At 43.1% G+C, this 20,098-nt stretch overlaps 1 protein-coding gene across 2 annotated transcripts in view; it reads left to right on the top strand.

Moving 5' to 3' along the window:
- SEMA3A (semaphorin 3A) overlaps positions 1 to 20,098 on the top strand; it is a 607,762-nt gene that overhangs the window by 364,688 nt on the left and 222,976 nt on the right. Inside the window, exon 6 of one of the 2 annotated variants that reach the window (XM_085652903.1) lies at positions 19,305 to 19,401. In XM_085652903.1, the coding sequence (XP_085509029.1) occupies positions 19,305 to 19,401 (97 nt within the window). The remainder of the gene's footprint in view (positions 1 to 19,304; positions 19,402 to 20,098) is intronic. The other variant, XM_085652904.1, reaches the window with a different exon arrangement.

The raw sequence follows: 20,098 nt of genomic DNA, 5'->3' as shown, positions 1-20,098 counted from the left end.
ATAATAAAAAACAGTGGCCGGCCCTGGGGATTGGGGTCAAAAAAATATAATTAGGAGACAGGCCCTGGGGGATGGGGTCATCAGGGCCAATAAATTAGAATAAGAAGGAGAACCACACAGCCCCCCTTCTTAAAAAAATAAAATAAATAAAAGACTGGCATCGTGCCGGAGGCCATGCCCCCTCCATGCAGCACTCTGCAAACGCGCCCCCAACAGGCATCTCCAGTATGCGCCAGGGAGCTGTGCTGCAGACAGGTGTTCTGAGGCCAAGCCCCTTTTTACACCTCTCTGCAACGCAGCTCTGTGGCGCTTACTGGAGGTACCTAGTGGTCTAGTGTGACCCTAGGGACCCTTAGGATTCAAGGGGACTTAATCTCTCAACTTAGAACAGCCACAGGGCGCGTTTACACAGCGGTGAAGGGAGGGGACGGGGCCTGAGGTGACGTGTGCAAACACGCACCATGGCACGTTTTAAATTGGGGATATAATTTCCCTTCAATACTGAGGGCCCCTGGGGGCTAACTAGCCCACCAAGTGCTTCCAGTAAGGGCCACTGAGCTGCATTGCAGAGAGGTGGTCCAGGCCGTGCCACTTTTTACACCTCTCTGCAACGCAGCTCTGTGGCACTTACTGGAGGTACCTAGTGGGCTAGTTGGACCCTAGGGACCCTCAGGACTCAAATGAACTTAATCTCCCAACTAAAAACGGACACAGGGCGTGTTTACACAATGGTGAAAGGAGGGGACGGGGCCTGAGTTAACGTGTGCAAAAACGCCCTGTGGCCTGTTTTAAGAGGTAGTTTTAATCCCTATGCCCTATTATATACTAGGGGCTTATAGAGGAGGTAAGGCTAATCACAGGGGGACCCCAACGCATAATGTTCCCTAGTGTATGTAGGTGTTTTCACTGTATTCTAAGTGTCTTTTAACATAGCACTGGCTCTAGGACTGGTTAGTCAGACTCAGTTACCACCAGTATCCGTCTGAAAAAGTTGAGGGTACAGGATGATTTTGCAACAAGGCTTCTTTCTGCTCTTCTTTTTGTTCTTTCTGCACGTTATCCTTCTTCCTGCACTTATCTTCGTATTTGAGGACTTCTGTTGCTTCTTTCTGCACTTCTTTTGTTTCTTTCTGTGCATTTTTTCTTCTTTCTTCACATGTCCTAGAAATTAGCATTTAAAAAACCTTTGAAATTAACAGAAAAAACCATAGGTTTCAGGCACGTTATAGTTAGGAATTAGCATTTAAAAAACCTCAGAAATTCACTGAAAAAACCATAGGTTTCAGGGGTGTTATAGTTAGCTGGACTTTTCACTTGTACAAAACCATTGAAATTCCCCCGTTATAGTTAGTTCAGCTAACTATAACTCGCGCGCCCGCAATGCACTGCTGATGACGTCACATATTACATCACTCATGACATGGTCAGTGACATCACTCATGACATCACTGATGACATCTCAAATGACATCACTGATGACATCACTGATGACATCATCCTTGTGATAGAGTGGCAGACCTCCTCTCACCCTAATATAACCTTTGATACACACATTCAAAAATAGAGACTAAAATTTTCAAAACAATGGACATACCAATACCAGTTACAACAACCTCTTCAGTAATTCTAGGATCCACATACACATCCACTCATTCACCAACAGTCCAATACAGTCACTCATACATGTACTCACTCATCATATGTACTCATACACCTATACATCCTGTTACACAATGCCACTCATCCATAGTTACTCACACACATAGTCACTCATGCTAATAAAGAATCAAACATACATTTACTTGCATATACAGTTATACACACACCACCACACTTACTTCTACGGAAACTTACACATACTTAGTCTTTTAAACAATCACTTATAGAAACACATACTTATTCATACAGGAACTCTTTCAATCTCTCACTCTCACATATACTCACATATATACACCAATAGTCACATATACTAGTTTAAAACATATGTAGTTACTCATAAAGACACTATTGAGACAGTCATTCACTCACTAACACACCCATACACACACTCATCCACCCATACAGTCCTGCACACATACTGTGTTCAACACATACAAACAGTGAGTCACTCATTCATGCACCTATGCACTACGTAATACCCCCACCGAACCATGCAGACACTCAGACTGATACTCAAAAAAACAACTAATAACCTATATAGACACCCATGTAGGTACTCACCAACCCATGCAGCCACTTATACACAAAGTGAGAGACTGATACAGATATTTACATATTTAAACATTACTCACTAAGCCATGTATTCACTATGATACACTTAATCAGTCAGTTACACAATCAATTTTTCAAAAACAAATCATCCATTTAGACACTTATATACCCATTTATTCTTCCATCGACCTTGAGATATACATATTTAAAACATATTTAATTTTCAGAATAACACACATTCACTGGATGATGTCATCAGTGATGTCATCAGTGATGCCATTTGAGATGTCATCAGTGATGTCATGAGTGATGTCACTGACCATGTCATGAGTGATGTAATATGTGACGTCATCAGCAGTGCATTGCGGGCGCGCAAGTTATAGTTAGCTGAACTAACTATAACGGGGGAATTTCAATGGTTTTGTACAAGTGAAAAGTCCAGCTAACTATAACACCCCTGAAACCTATGGTTTTTTCAGTGAATATATATATATATATATATATATTACCTACTGGCGGTCGCCAGTAGGTAGTTATAGTTAGGACCACGTTTCCATAGGAAAACCTCAACATTCTATTTTGAATAACTTTGGCGCCGGTCGACGAATCCTCGCGAATTTCTCAAAATAGGTGGGGCGCTACGCTCCGCTCCTACCCTGAAAGTCTCGGGGGGATTCGTCAAGCGGGGGCTGAGATAAAAGGGGGGTCCCAAAACGCGTTTTTCCCATGCATTTTTCCATAGGACCTTTAGAACGAGCTACAGCCCGAACGGCTGAACAGAATTACTAGAAATTTGGCAGAGAGGTAGTCCCTAGGTCAAGGAAGTGCCTTTTGTAGGTTTGGTGTAAATCTGTTCAGTAGATTCTGAGAAAATAGCCTTTAAATCAATATATATATCTGAGCCCGCTTACGGTACGCTTACCGTACGCTTACCGTAAGCTTACGGTGGCGTGCGCGAGCGCGATTCTGATTGGCTCTTAGATCTTAGTAAACATTCGAATCGGCCGAAACCAGGAAGCGGCGTCCGCCATTTTGTCTCTCGCACTGAGTGTTGTTTATCAAACATGATGGCCAAAAACATGTTACGGGGCTGTTTTGACAACTCCCTCCCACATAGTCATGTTGAGGGAGTCCCCAAACATCCCCCAAGAGCAAAAACGGTTTTATTTTTTTTTCGGCAATTTCGCGGGGTACGCTTACCGTACGCTTACCGTAAGCTTACCGTACGCTTACGGTAAAAAAATAAAAATAAAAAAAACACTATCCACACTTACCCCACCCCCTGTGCTTTTGGTGGCCGCAGGCCACCAAATGTGCAGGGCTTATTAATAGAGAAAAAAAACGTAATTTTGGCAACATGAAATTATAAAATCGAAATAAAAAAAACACTATCCACATTGACCTCACCCCCTGTGCTTTTGGTGGCCGAAGGCCACCAAATGTACAGGGCTTATTAAAGTTGATAAAAACCGTGCACGGAACGAACTGCGTTAAGTGGGCGCGCACGCCACAAATGGCGTAAAGTAACTTAGCATTTAAAAAAACGTACAAATTCACTGAAAAAACCATAGGTTTCACACACGTTATAGTTAGGAAATAGCATTTAAAAAACCTTGCTAATTCACTGAAAAAACCATAGGTTTCACACATGTTATAGTTAGCTGGACATTTTACTGATAAAAAACCAATGAAATTCCCCCGTTATAGTTACTGTAGGCAACTATAACTCACGCGACCGTAATCCTCTGCTGATGACATATGTGTCTTTATGAAAAAAAAATATTTGTAATATATGTATAGCTAAAATTTAATGGAAGAAGATATGGGCAAATAAGTGTCTAAATACAGTATTAGCATCAGCAGAGGATTGCGGTCGCGTGAGTTATAGTTGCCTACAGTAACTATAACGGGGGAATTTCATTGGTTTTTTATCAGTAAAATGTCCAGCTAACTATAACATGTGTGAAACCTATGGTTTTTTCAGTGAATATATATATATATATATATATATATATATATATATAATGAAACAAACATGCAGGAGTGGTTTGTACTAAAATGTAGATAAAACAGCATATTTCTTATTCTGAGCCAGGCACAGTCAATGTGCATAAAGACCCGACCCAAGTATGTTGGAAAAGAGGTATTATATACACTTTTGGAAATCATCTAAGATTTTATTTAATTCTGGAAAATGCTATTGGAAAGTTTGTGTACATGACTGGAATGGAAGTGATGTGATGAATCATGATGCACATCTCTCACTCCTCTCTGTTTACACTGGTGGCAGATTAATGTTTGATGATTCATTTTGTACACACCATATGAATGAAGTCTGAATTAAGTAATATTTTGTTTTCCGCCCACTAAAACTGTCATATCGATGTGACACTATGACATGGCATGAAAAGGTTTGGCTCGTATCCAACTTAAATAGTGTCCAGCTCAAAAAGCTTTTTTGTGGTTTGATTCCCAAGGAAGCCTATTACCGATGGTTAGGCATCACCTACATTTTGTAAAACTAAACTGAACCAAATTGAATATATGTTATTCTCTCTAAACTAAATAGAAAATGTTTGATTAATATCACACAAATGCTTGTAATATTTGAATCAAAGTAGAAACTGAAATTAAAACAACAAAGGATGGCACTACGGGAAAAGTTACTTGGTTTTTTTCAAAAGGAAGACAGATTCGCGTTTTACGAAGTGCAGCAATTAAAACAATAGACATAACAAAATAAGCTTGACATAAGTGAGGCATTATTGGACTGAAAAACAAAGCGGAAAATATTTATAAATAAGTGTTTTGCAATTATGCTTTCAATATAAGACTATCATAAATTCCCAACCTCATAAGTACTCTGAGCCAATAGGGTCATAGTGAGAATGTGATATTTTTTACATTTACAGACCTATCGCTGTTTCTGAATTTTGTAGGATTGGTTTGAAACATTTATTTTTTATAGAAAAAATAGAGTCTTATTGAAGGTATGTATACATTACCTGTGAGAAAAGAGCAAACATCATTCACCCATTACCAGTTGCCTGGAGCAGTAACCCCACAAAGGAATACCGCTCTGGGCAGTAACACATTGGCTTGTGTGGGCTGGACCCATAATTACCAGGTATCCAGATTGGACCATAATTCACTAGATGCAAATCTGCACCTAGTAGAATCATTGGTAGAGGGGGGCAGAGGCACCTTCATGAGCACGGTCCCTCCAGCATCACGATGGCAGCAGACAATGCTTCCCCAAAAGTAGACACAGACTCCCACCTAGGATGCCCTCCTCGCCGCCCTGTCCAACTCTCCAATCCTCATTGGCCCCCAGCAGATAGTTACCATCGTCTCATGGTAGGTGGTAATAAAATAAATGCAGGAGTAATTAGTGAGCTAGTAGGTAATTCCACATACCAGGAAGGATGACTTGGGATCCCCGTTAAATATTATTTTGTAGGAAGTTAAACAGTCCCCAACTATTTTAAAGTTGTATTTTGAATTGACAGGAAGTGCGTCCCCGAGGGTACAGCTCAAAAAGCAAAAATAAACAGGAGTAAGCATACAACTGGGCTCATCGCTGCAGCATAATTCTTTCTGGCTAGTGAGTATGATTATTATAATGACCTTTATTTGAGAATTAAACTCTTTTGAATTTAAATGCCTGAAGTGTAAACCTTTGATATTCCCACTTTTATGGATGAATGAGTGGAGTTCGGGCACACCTACAGCGCTATCACCTCTCCTCTGCATGACAAAAAGTGTTCAACATTTTTTTATTGGGAAAATCAATGATGTTCTAAGATAGTGTATGTTTAGGCATACTACACATCAGTATACTGCACAGCTCCTTGAGTTCCATTAGGATTTCTTGAGCGCAATGTCATTCTTTCAAGCGGAGGTATTTCTTCCATGCTCATGGTGAGCAGGAAAACCTCTTTTGAATAATGCGTCAGTAGGGTAATGCAACACATCATCGGTGTGTGCCAAAAGTATTCTACCAGGATATCACATCCAATATTTTGTGCTACAATTATACAAATATATTGTACTAATATACCAACTACCACAATATTGAGAAACTGAGGGGCATATTTATAAAAACTGACGCATCCCTGCATATCAGCAGGGATGCGCCAGTTATTTTGCGCCCCAGCTCCGCCACCATGGATGCGCCGCATTTATAATGCGGTGCACCATGGGGCAAAAACGGCACAGATGCGTCACGCATCTGTGCCGTAAAGGTGGCGCATTGCTGGAGTTGCGTCGCAAGCGCGACGCAGCTCCAGCAATGCTCTGGGGGGCCCTATCTTCACAATGCTGCGTCAATCCTTACGCCTGCTTCAAGCAGGCGCAGGGTTTTGACGCAGCATGGGCTCAAAAGTGACTGAGTGAAATCTTGTAGATTTCACTCAGCCACTTTTAGGAGGCGTTCCTGCGCCGGAACGCCCCCACCTGCCCTGGAACGCCTACATGTGGCGCAGGGCTTTACTACGTGACGCATCTCCCAGATGCGTCACGTTGTAAATACCCCGCACCATGGCGCAGGATTTGCGCCGCTGCTGCGTCACAAAAGTGACGCAACGGCGGCGTAAATGAGGCGCAAGTCAAACATAAATCTGCCCCTAAGTTTATATAGGTAAGTTTAATTTACCTATATACATGCAAACGGAAGTGTAGGTGCTTTAACCCCCATTCAGGATGTGAGAGTCATTAACACACTTTGTTCAATTCCTTGGCCACGAGGAGGCAAAGCGAATTTTGATGATGGGCACAACTGGCGCTGTTGTATTTTTTGTGAGTTGCTTTTTGTTTAATGTCGGGATAAAACAGGAGAAGATTCTGAAACAATCTTTATCTGCACCCGTATGATAAAGAGTACACTTCTGTCTTATTGCCATAAATTACAAGCGCCATTGCCCTATGATCTTTGTTTTATCTACCTCTATCTATCACTAAGGCATACAATAATTAGTGGTAATGTATTGCAGGGAGCAGTGTATGTATACAAGTTAAATAACTATCAGACCAATTTTTATGATAGCATTTTTGCACTCTGCTTAATTTTATGATATGGCATAGATGATCACGCAGAAACATGTAAGAATTGCTCAGGTTTTACACATTTTGCATCTTGGTATTGTCTTAATGATCTAATTTAGGAACCGTTTATAGATTATTTTTTTTTACATTGCTTGCACTGCGATGATAATTAATTGTTGATTACTGTTTTCAATGCTATTGACTTATGGGAGTACCTGTATATTCAGTGGACCTTAGCAATTAAAAGAAGGCTGAAGTTTCCTTTTATGCATGAAAACTGTAGCAAGCAAGTTTTATGAATGTTAAGGTGTTTAACATATCTATGTTCGAAGGATGTGGATTGATGTTATATGTTTTTATTGTATCATATGGATGTTTTATAACTTTGGTGGTCAAGAAAGCAAATAAAGTATTCTTGAACTGAATCCTAAAGAGAGATATTTTAATGTGGGATGCACACAAGCTTCCTTCAGAGTATATGGCTGCACACTCCCTCTTTCAAGTCGCAGCATTAACACACTAAACTTGTATTTGAGAAAGCTACCACAATAAACCTTTGACTTTTTTGGGCACATCTGACGAGTATGACCTGTTGGGAGATTACGTTATTAGGGAGAATACAAGCTTTCAATTTCCCACTGTACATTTGATATTAAAATCTTTCATATCAGAGGTGATAGGTTACTTTCAGGTACAAATTTCATTAACATCCTGGAAAAGGGGGGTGGGGGGGGGGGGGGGTGAGGGAGTTTGGGACCGGGTGACTTTTTCTTGTTCCCCAGGACCATGAGCCTGCCAATACTGTAGGGCTCAATGCAAGTGAAGAGGGGACAGGATTACATATATTACAAACCCTTTAGGGGTAAGATATTTGTGGCTTTTGAAAAAAAATATATAACTGGGGTTGAGAGGAAGTGCTTGGGGAAATATCATTGCATGAGAGACATGAGTGGCAGAAGCAGATAAGGGTCCACTTTCATACAAATAAATAAATAAATAAAAAGTAAAACAAGCATTGGCAAAGCCAATATGTTTCACCTATACAAAATCTATTTCTTTTGTCAATTTTGTTTTTATATTTTAGACAACCATATGAGCTGCTGTGCAGCATGTCTTAAAGTTAATAATAAAACGTGCTATGTCATGATCATAGCTGGCCATATTATAGCACTTTTCTAAAAATTTTGAGACAATTGTGCAGCATGTCTTAAAAAGAGGCAAAACCTATTGGCTTTACCAGTGCTTGCTTGCTTAAGTAACCTTTGATCCTTTGGAACGTTAAACCATTATTTAAAATCTGAAAATGATGTCACAGTTGGTGCATTATGTGGCAAGACTAGTAAATCCATGATTACATGGAAAAACGGGGAGGGAGTTGAATTGCATCATCTTACTGTCTGGGAGAGACACAAGGTCAGAGCTGGCAGCCAGTCAGGAGGGTGAGGGAGGTACTGTTGTACAATATGGATGTCAAGTACCAAGGTAGATAAGATAAGAAGGGAACCAACCACAGAGGCGCAGTGGTGTACCGCCTATAGCAATTAAACAAAACAAGAGGAAAGATGAACCACCTTGACTGGTGAACACCTTTGCTTAAATAATGCCCTTCGCCCTAACCCGTAGTAGGGGTGGAACAACCCTTCAAACACATGTCACTTGGCTTACACACAGCCCCTTACCCTAATACACCGTAAGGGTGGAACAACACACCTATTGCACGTAACTTTAGGCTTAAACATAGCCCCTCACCCTAACAAATTGAGAGTGTAACAACACTTCACACACACATAGTTTGGCTTCAACCACACCCTTCACCCTAACCAATAGTAGGGTTGGAACAGCACTTCACATAAGTCATTTGGCTTAAACCTTCCCTTTCACTCTTACCCCGTAGGTAGGGTGGAACAACAACATCAACTCTGCCCTTCACCCACACTCCCATGGATAGGGTGGCACAAGTAGTTGGGCTTGGCTATGCCCTTCTAACCTGAATGACTACTACTCATAAATAACCCTGGACGTAGTACTCTCAGAGCATGCGTAGCTTGCACTACTATGCAAAATTCACGTAGCACAGTCCAAAAACTGTGCTACAACATGTAGCATAGCAACAATATCAACAAGACCCACAAATGCTTTGATAGAGCAATTTTACATGCTAAAAAGCATATAGCCAATTCACAAAAGTGAACTGTGAATGAAAATATTAGGCACTGAGAGAGGTGATGATTTTGGGGTCCCCCCTAACCTAGGGGGAGGACCAAGCAGATGCCTTGAACACAAAGAGCATATCATGCTGGTGAACGATTCAGTGGTGGTCCCTTCCTCCTAGGACCACCCCAAGCACAGTTATGGGCAAAAATACAATCCCAACCAAAGGCCCTGCAAAGCATTATGGGACGAGATTAGCAGTGGGCAGTGAATATTATAGTGTCAAATATCAAAATAATTCTACAAAGCGCTGCAGTTCAACTAGTCATTACTAGATGTCCCTCACGAGTCAAATGCAAAAGCATTGAAATTATTATTACATCAAGCTGCAGTTCCACTAGTCGTTACTAGATGTCCCTCACGAGTCAAATGTAAAAGCATTGAAACCCTTTCATGAAGCTTTTGCATTTGACTCGTGAGGGACTTGGGGTGGTCCTAAGAGGATGGGACCACCACCAAATCGTTCAAGAAGATGTGCTTTTGGTTTTCAAGTCATCTGCTTGGTTCTCTCCCTAGGTTAGGGAGGATCCCAAAATCATCACCTCTCTCACTGCTTGCTAATTTATCAATTTCAGTTTTGTGAAATGACTATATGCATTTTAGCATATAGAGACAGAGATACTTATTTTATCATAACTTGCACTGTGCAAGATGCTGTTTGCAATTATTGCTCAGAGCAGACAAGCACACAGTGGTAACAGCTACGCACTATGCAGGTTTGCTGCGTAGCTGAAGTACAAAGTGTACTTCGCGTAGCTACGTGTAGTGCTACTACGCAAACTACACCCAGAGTTACTCATAAAGTCAATACATAAACTGCAATAGTGGGTGATATTACTGCACCATCCCACACTCATGTATAGTGGTAGACACCAACCCAACTGCTACACCGTCCCACAACCACATGGAGTCATGAAACATTACTCACTTCTCCTCACACAGTAATCACCATACCAAAACACACACTAGTACAAGATGGATAACTTACCACGTCAAAGTCATCCCCCAAGGATACATTACTAGTAATATATATGTGCTTATTTTATGGGAAAAACAAATAAAATGATAAGCAAGAACATCCTTACATCATACATAACACAGCACATCATGTAAAAAATGCATGTTAATATTTTTTAAAAATATGGTGAAACATTTGAAAGCACACCATAATGAGCATATGCGGAACAAATACACGAGAAGGAAACATGACATTACTGTTGGTACACCAGCGTTGTTCAAGGTCATAAAGGCCTATCACTTTGGATTGCAACCAGGGTGTTCAGTGCGACCTCTGGCCCGACCAAGTTGCTCCCTGCAGCAGACGGTCATACTCAAATGACTCCCTGGAATTGAGCGCAACCAAAGGCTACCTTGAGTTCTGTCCCTTATTGTGTCCTCCGGGTCATTACATGAACAAGCTATGGCCGGCAGGGAATAATTCCCACAACGTCGTGACCACACCGAAAATAAAACAACATCTTCCCAATGACAGAAAATGGCCGCCAGTATGTAGGTTTGTGTGTGTTTTCTAAGGTGAATGGACCTTCCTTCCGATACTGCCATACATCGGTTTTCAAAGGAAAATAGAGCTTCCTTCCAATACTGCCATGCATCCATTTTCGACGGGAAATAGAGCTTCCTTCTGATACTGCTCTTTACAGAGACAAGTTCCAATTGTGGTGAGGCTCGCGCATACCTTGCGCTGCACATGTGGTACGTTTCAAATCTTAACAGCAGCACTGACCATAACCGCAACGCACAACTAAATTACTCACTGAAATGCATCATGTTGAGATTTCCACTATACAGGTTCTTGCATGAATCAATCCTCTGTAAAGAAACTCCAGTCGATGACACTTGCACAGCTCTGTTGGTCCTCCACTGCCACTTCCCTGCTGCCATCACACTCAGACAAGTGTTGGCATTAACACCGGGACCACACACCTGACAGCTTGTCACACATGATGTTGCAGAGACACAGCTATGTCCCCAGCACAGCTCACAAACATTTACTAGTTCCTCAGTCGGTTCACAGAACTAAACTGCTGCTGGTTACCACCTCAACCGACCACAGGCTGCAGGCGTCAGCCACATAAGTCTTTGCCCTACTTTCACACCATCCATTTGACCAGTGAAAGAGGTGAAATCCTGAGGCAACAACACACAGCTCACTCGCGGTGCCATTTCTCCTTATTACAAATTGTAACACAGAGTCTCACAAGGCCACATGACATTCTCATCCCTGAGACCTGATGGATGTTACAGCAGCAAGCTGTTCAATTGAAGTATTCCCTGGCTGGTAGGCTGTCCGGTGGAAAAGGACACCGGTCGGGCTGAAGGGCATACTGTCTTTCTCTATACTTTAGGTTGTTTTAACATTCTTCTTCCAATTGTTTCCTCAGCTTAGTTTCTTGTCGGTTAGTATCCATAGTTTCTGTCACACAGATCACAAATGTAGATTCATCTTTGGTTCCTTTTAAAATCATCACCAAAATATGTTGTACAATGTGGACGTCCAGTACCAAGGTAGATTAGATAAATTGAATTGTTTAAGATAGATGATAACAAGAGCCCCACAAGGAGCAGCCATCCTGCTTCTCAGCCCATCCTTCTACTGGCTCCCTCACTCATCCAACATTCCACAGCATCCTCACACACTAACATTCCACACCACAGTCACACTGGCTGAGCAGCAGGTATAACAGGTACATCAGTGGAGGATGGTGCAGTGGTCATGTCACATAGCTGCTGCTGCCCAGATAAGATCCATGTTTGGCTCATCTTGCACTGGAATATTTTTGTGCAATAAGTAATCCGGGCTGAATTAACAGAATGAAGTTCACCTCCAGAACCCGTCCATGCAGCATGGAGAGAACCTTTAGGAAAAGGATTGGCACATGGCATGGTAAGAACTTTGAAATGGGCAGAAATGCACGTTCTTAGAGGAGACAGGATGATGTGAGACCAGAAACAGTTACCTGATCATGAACGCGGTGACTCCAGGAGAGAAGGCGAGACAGGAAGGGGTGAGAAGAGAGGGTGAGCAGAGAGAAGAGAGTAGAAGGGAAATGGGAGAGAGGAATGGGAAGAGAGATGAGATTTGCAGGGAGCCAATGGAAGGAAGGAGTGAGATGGGCAGTGAACAAGAACATCAGGGGACAATGTATGGGCGAATTGTGAGGAAGAGAAAAAAGGAGAGAGTGAAATTGAAGAGAGGGAAAAGTGTGAAGGAGTAGATGGGGGATGGGAGGAGACATGAAGGAAAGAGAGATCAAAGGAAGAGAATGGAAAGATGAAAATGGCATGGAAAAGGGTTGGGAGATGAACCAGAGATAACTAGCATTGGCATAGCCAATAGGTCTCGCCTTTGGTACCTTACAAGTGTTTAGTTAGTGGGGCATTGAGAGCTTATATACCTGGAGCTTATATACCTGGAAGCGCCCCCCCCACTACATTGTCACCGGGCACACAAGAGGGGGAGACCCCTGACATGGGACCCCGCTCTGCCCAGCACTGCTGCTCTGCTTCTGGGTGCTACGGGCGGAGCTACAGCCACCCCCGGGAGAGGCCCCTCTGACTTCACTCTCAGCTGGGCACACAAGAGGGTGAGACCCCCACAGGCCCCCAACATGAGACCCTGCTCAGCCCAGCGCTGCTGCTCTGCTTCTGGGCGCTACGGACAGAGCAACAGCAACACCCGGGAGCGGCCCCCCTGACTTCACTCTCAGCCATGTGCACAAGAGGGGGAGACCCCCCAGCCCCCGACATGGGTCTGCACACTGCCTGACGCTGCCTGTTGCAGCTGCTCTGCATCAGCATAATGCAACAGAAGCCCCGCCTTTTTTATTTTTTATGAAAGAAACTGCTCTAGTTTTCAGTGGAGGGTTTCTTAAAATGAAACGCTCAAAATGTTCCTTAAGTAGCAATCTGTGAAGCTTTGATTGAATTTATGATATGCAAGAGGTGGAGGTTATTACTCACTGTAAATCAGCGCATGCCTAGAGCTGTACCTTCGCGTTAGCGCACTCTGGCTGCTGGTTAAGAGTAGAATTGGCTTTTGTTACAGTAATCAGAACATCCGCTCTTGATGATCAAATTGAAGAGATGCATGAGAAGATGGACTGCTTTCTAACAGGCTGACTGAAATAATTTATTGACATTCAAAGACAAAAATCTTCAGTTTTTATATGCATACAGGATTTTTTTTTTTTTTTAGACCGTGTGCACTGAAGTACTTTGACGGGAGTAGGCGCACAGCATTAGGCAAGCTGCTGAGGAATTTCAGAATTTCTTTTAGATGTCTGTGTAGCTTTGAAGTTTTTAATGTTTTTAGTTGACAATAAAATAACGTGCAAGTTATCGCAGCACCTTTCCACTCGTGACTCTCACTGTCACAAAACACTCGTGATCGTGAGGGCGTATTATGGAGGTTGTGACTAGCTTGGCCCTGCAGCCCCAATCCTGTCTTCTCAAGTAGTCATGACGGTGTTTCCTTACTGGGCATATTGGGTTGGGGCAGTGCAAGGCATCTATCTGTGCAACCTAGCTTGTTCATTTCACTCTCCGGCGCACCCGAAACCTGTCTGTCAATCATGATTAAAGCTCCTCCCCCACAACCCACGTCCCCAGTGCTCTTCCTCACTCTCATGGAAATACTAAACTGCTGCTTCATCATTTAATGTGGAGAACGACAGGACCAGGGGCAGCAAAACAAACACAGGGGCAACGTCCGCATGCCGCCTCTGTTTTAACGACTATTATTTAAATTCTACGTAAAATGTTTTAAAATGCAGCAATTCGCACACTATATTTGAGTGAGAGTCTAGGGAAGGGGTGTCCGTAGATAAAGAAGTTGCTGCTTTATAGGAACCCGTCCCAGAGGAGCCCGCCCAGCGCCCCGTCCGTTGTCATAAGAAACAAGAGACAAGAGAAGGCTCTTTCACCATGTGGCAGTCCCAAAGCAGGGCGCTGTGCTTGGTGCGCACTGTTAGAGAACACGTCTCGATCTCTCGATCTAACAGTGAGAAGTGACGACTGTGTGAGCAATATTGAGGCACTGACCTGGCAGCTCCGATTAGTACAGAACCGGGTCAGAGCCAATGGCGACCGCCGGACAACACAGCCGAGGGCCAGAAAACAATTTTAAAAAAAGCCCGCGAGTGGTGCGCGCGCGCTTGGGAGAGCGAGCAGCACATCTGTTTTCAATTATCGCGCCCGCGTCTGGGTACGATAATTGAACACAGATGTCGCCTGTACGCGTAACCGCAAGCCTTAGGCCGTGGGCGGTTACATTGGCTGGGAAAGGCGGAACATGCACCCGCCTTTACCCAATTGCGTGCTGTCTTTTAAGGAAGACGCACGCAAACACCAATAGAAATATTGGTGGAAAAAATGCCACAAGCACAAGTTTGTGAAAAGTCCTGGTCAGCGGCAAGAGGTCATTTTTCAATTGCAGCGCATGCGCGCTGCTTTAAGCTCGACCTAAAAAGGGGGAAAAGTATGGAGTGGAGGCACGGGGGGGTCAAAGAAGGGAGGGAACGAAAGAGGAGGGGGGAAAGGCAAGGGGAATGGAGGGTAAAGAGAATATGAAGTGATTGAAGAGTGCAAAGGGAGGGAGAGGAGAAGCAATAGAGGTGATGAGGAAAGAATATACAAAAATAAATGCTTTCTTACAAACTGTGTTCATGGAATCACTAAACTGCCAGAATTCAAACTGTGATAAAATTGTATATCCTATTTAATTATAACACCACCATGAGAAATGAGAATACCGCAGGACAGCAGATACTTTCACTACCATAGAAACATGATCAAATAAAGTTTACATTTAGGAGGTATGTAAGTTCATTCTTCAGCTTCATTTTATTACTCTAATGTAATGTGAAAATAATTCAGTGCAATTCATTCACTAAATCGACCTAACAGCAGTGGGCTCCTGGACTTGCCCTTGTTCTATGTGGCTGCTGTTGGTTGAGTGTTCGCTTTTATGAATTTTCTTTATTAGTGCTCATTGCAAACTACATCACTTTGAGGGGGGTCACAGACAACCAAGGCATAGGGACACAGCGTGATCTGTCCAGTATCACATAATGTGTTGCCTAGAGAAAGCCAAGATTAACAGACGCAGGACCCTGTTGCTGAAGTCACCGAGCCGATGTGCTGAGAGTCCACACTTAAAACAAGGGATTAAGACACAAGGCAATGCTAATGTTCACAATAGAAAAACTGGTGATATACAAGCACGGTCCGAGACTGGATCCGTTTCAAGATACAGTGGTGAATTGAGCTGTACTAGAAAGTCTGTATGGTGATTATAATAATAGAAAAGAGACTATGTTCATGCAAAGACGAGACCGCCAGGGGTAAAGATACTAGGGGCAGATCTATGTTGCAGATGCGCCACTTTTACGCCGCCGTTGCGTCACTTTTGTGACGCAGCGGCAGCGTAAACCCTGCGCCGCGTTGCGCCCAATTTACATCGTGACGCATCTATGGAGATGCGTCACGGTGTAAAGCCCTGCGCCACGTAAAACCTGCGTCAGGTTTCACGTGGGCGTGTTGACAGAGGGGGGGGCGTTCCGTCGCAGGAACGCCCCTGAAAAGTGACTCAGTCAAATCTATAAGATTTGACTGAGTCACTTTCCCAACGCTGATGCGCCAAAACCCTGCGCCTGCTTGAAGCAGGCGTAAGGCTTGACGCACCATGTTAGGGATAGGGTAGGTTGGAACAGTGCTGGAGTTGCGTCGCGCTTGCGACGCAACTGAAGCACTGCGCCAACCTTACGCCATCGGATGCGTCACGCATCTGTTTATTCCTGCGCCATGATGCGCCGCATTGTAAATGCGGCGCATCATGTGTGGCGCAAGGGTAAACTTGCGTGACGCATCATTCCTGGCGCATCCTTGCTGATTTGCAGGGATGCGCCAGGCAACATAAATCTGCCCCCTAGTATTCAAGGCTGGCAGTGTTAGTACGACAATGTCACAGCCGCTGATAAATAGTACAAATGATTTAGATGACGAGAAGCCGAAGTCGGCTTAAACAAACAACATACTGACATCAGTAATGTGCGGAGTTAGGCAGTGTTTAATTCATAGCGCTTCAATTGCCATGGGATCATATTAAATGAGAACGCTGTGATGGAGGCGCATGCTTTAAAAGAGGGGGCAGGAGCACTGTGCGATGCCTGGGAATGGATTATATCTAATATATTCAATTAGACGGCTGGGTATACAAGGCATGTCAGATGAAGTTAAGCTGATGTCGGTTTAACAACATGCTGGCCTTAATAAAGGGCAGTGTGACATGCATTGCATTTCAAGTGTTGAGGTATGGTATGCGACAATGTTGGGATCGATAATGGGTAAAAAATAGGTAATGAAACCGCAGTATAAGCGCGTGCCTTAAAGAAAGGGCAAGGAGCACTGTACAATAATGGAGCTGATATCAAGGAATTGAATCGCACAACTGGATGTACAGGACATCGGCATGCCATGTGTCTTAAAAAAATCACCATGCGCCAAAAAATTTAACCCTCAAGTGACTAGCGGGCATTATAATAACATGGTGCATATGTGATCAAAATCATATCAGACGTACATGCATGATAACCAAAGGCACTGAGTTCTCTGGGGGCATGTAGACAATAATTGATCATTATGCTGCCCTTTTTTAACAGAAAGTATGCAGCCACATGACATAGTCATGTGATCTGAGCACAAATAACTAGAATGTATTGACCGAGTTATGTGGCGATATTAATGATTGCGGTCATTAGTGAGGGATGCAATTAAGTGACCGGGATAAACCAAGGCAAACACCAGAAATAAATAGTATCAGTAAGTACAGTGGTTTGAAACTAATACAGTCTGTCTTCCACAGCATCACTTTCCGCTTTTGTTCCTCCTCACTGGAAAAGTTCCTACATTAACCAAAAAGTATGTGAAAATCGTGAAGTTGTAGCGGATAAATGAAAGTAAATGATGTGTGCGCACACTGTCGGCAACGAATAGCATTTAGGTGGGGAGATATCTGGAGTGTCCCTCACACTCCAATTGGTGTTCTCAGTGTTAGACGTCAAGGCGCTGTTATAAGAAAAGAAAGTGCTGCTCCGCACCGACATGCGTTCCATGGAGGGCAGAGGGAAGTTGTGCCCCAATAGCCAGGGGGCAGGAACAGCTTGAGAGTGCAGGCTGCATGGGCTGTCTCTGAAGTGAAGTGTGGAGTAAGCCTGGCACACCTACCAACAGCAGCCTCACTTAACTTAATTAACCTGGTAGCCTTCTTGATTAGCCAACTCCCGGTGTTCAAAAACCTGGTGATCGACTGACAAGAGCGAACCAACCTAGATCCAGTCTTCGTCGGACCCAGAAATGTAGGAACACATCCCCAGATGAGATTCATATGTGATGCAACACTGGCGGCGTCCCCAAAATTCAGGAGAGAGAGAAAAAAACAAGCACACAATGCGTGCAGCCACAAGGAGATTAGGTAAAGGGCAGAGGACAAAGAAGCACAGCACAAGCGCTGTGCAGGCAAAATATTTTTTTGGTGTTCCACAATAGTGGATGAAAACAACACTTGGGCCACGGGGCACATGCCACAAACTATAGAAATGGAGGACAATTAAGTGGCAAGCACACAAACCAATGAAAAGTAAGGGCACAATATAAGCCCCTGTTAAGAGTTATATTAAATACAATAGGTTTCACAAGCACAAGGCCAGAGCTGTGCAAGCGAAACCTTAAAAAGGGTGACATTAGAATGGAGAAGGCCATTACTGATAGGCCTATTGCTGTTTTTAAAAAGATCCTCAAAATACTGAGATCTGTATGGCGCTGCCAGGACAGGGCCAGTTACCCTTGCATGCTAAAGCTTCATTTGTCCACCCACTATTACAGTATAATTTGACTTTCATTACTGAAGTGGGAGGAGGTTTGGGACCTAGACCTGCTGAAAACAGCACTCCCCAGGACCCCCACTCATGCAGATGTGAAGGTACATTTTTCTAGATGGACTCTAAGGGCCTGTCCTCAGCACTGAGATTGTTTTCTTGTCTTCCCCTAAATTAGGTAGAGCAAGTAACTAATGATCACAAATGCTTATTTTCTGAACAGTGCAGAAGATGTTTCGTTCTACTATTGATTAGACTGGGGCAGGGGGACATGGTTTAATTGTGCATCCCATTGTGAATAAATAATAAATCAATGTCTGAACCCACAACACCCCTCACCATGCCTTCATGGACAACTCTGCTCATGGTCAGTTTGCCTGTGTGCATCACAACTGTGTAAATGAACTATAATTTGCTTATTCACAATTTGGGAATTAGCCATGCACAAAGTCAATTTTTTACTAAGACACACTCACTCGCAGACACACACAGCATGGCAATTCTTTATATATATGGAACAGTCATAGACCTTAATGAAGTATGTATTTACTATTCTAACTCCATGCTTGCCTTGATAATAGGGTAGGTGGTACAGTGGACCAAAGCAAATATAACTGTGCTCTTCGTTTTTTGATACACTCCCTCAAAAGAATCTCAAAAGTCCCCGCAGCACCCTGGTCCTCAAGCAGATGGTGTTTAACTGGTAGTGTCAAGACTGTGAGGACTGCCTCAGTCCTTAAAGTGTAGGTTAAACATGTCCCATTGTTTCTTAAAATGTTTTGCTACAAAGTATGGAAAAAGCAACATTGCAGATGAAAATGGATTAGACAAATTATTTGCAAGGTGTCAGCCTTTGCTAACATTCTCTATCGGAGACTACCTTACACGATCATTCTTCGCTAAACATTACCCAAATGGTAAATTCTTTCTCTCTTTTTTATTCAGCAGGAAAACATATTTAAATTACAAGATACACATTTTGAGAATGGTAGAGGGAAGAGTCCGTATGATCCCAAGCTGCTCACTGCCTCTCTTCTAGTAGGTAAGTCACATATCATGGCCAATAGTAATAAATGCTGTCAATCACACATCATTATGTCACACCCACATTTTCTTTGTGGTAAATATGGCAAATATTACAGCTCTTTTAACGTTGGTTTACTCTTTGCAATGAGATTGTAAAATAAGTTCAGATTCAATTCTTATTAAGTGATGTTGCAATTGAGGAAACTTGGGAGGCAATGTGACCAATTAAAATAAATGTTTGTCCCTCTCGGTGAGACATCAGCATTCCACAATACTTATTTTCATTTGGCAAGCAGAAAATGTACAGTGATTTGATATATAAATAGTTTGCTTGATATAAGGAGGTCAGATGGTATAGATGAAAGCAGAGATTGTTTGAAGTACATTTGTGATTCTCAGTGCACCCTCTGCTCCAGTACCACTCTAGTGGAGTCAAGCTATCCTGGCTGATGACGGCTGATAGCCAGAAACCGGTCCTAGGATGCTTGATTCCGGTCCAGGGAAGACATGGCTTGGCAGTTCGGGCTGGACTGTTCCCATGAGGCACAGGGTCAAGACTGATTTGCATATGGCCATGTCTGAACTGGGGTGGCGTAGTGGGCAAAAGAACGATGGATTTAACCCAGATCTCTTGACTGGGGGAGAATGTCTGCATTGTCAGCATTCCGTCCATCATTTGTTTGTTGTAACGCTTTTCGCCCTAAGTGGGATGG

The sequence above is a fragment of the Triturus cristatus genome, chromosome 4_1, assembly GCF_964204655.1.
Source record: "Triturus cristatus chromosome 4_1, aTriCri1.1, whole genome shotgun sequence".
NCBI classification, from domain to species: domain Eukaryota; kingdom Metazoa; phylum Chordata; class Amphibia; order Caudata; family Salamandridae; genus Triturus; species Triturus cristatus.
The sequence above is the reverse complement of the archived record's forward strand: the minus strand, read 5'-3'. Positions and strand labels throughout refer to the sequence as shown.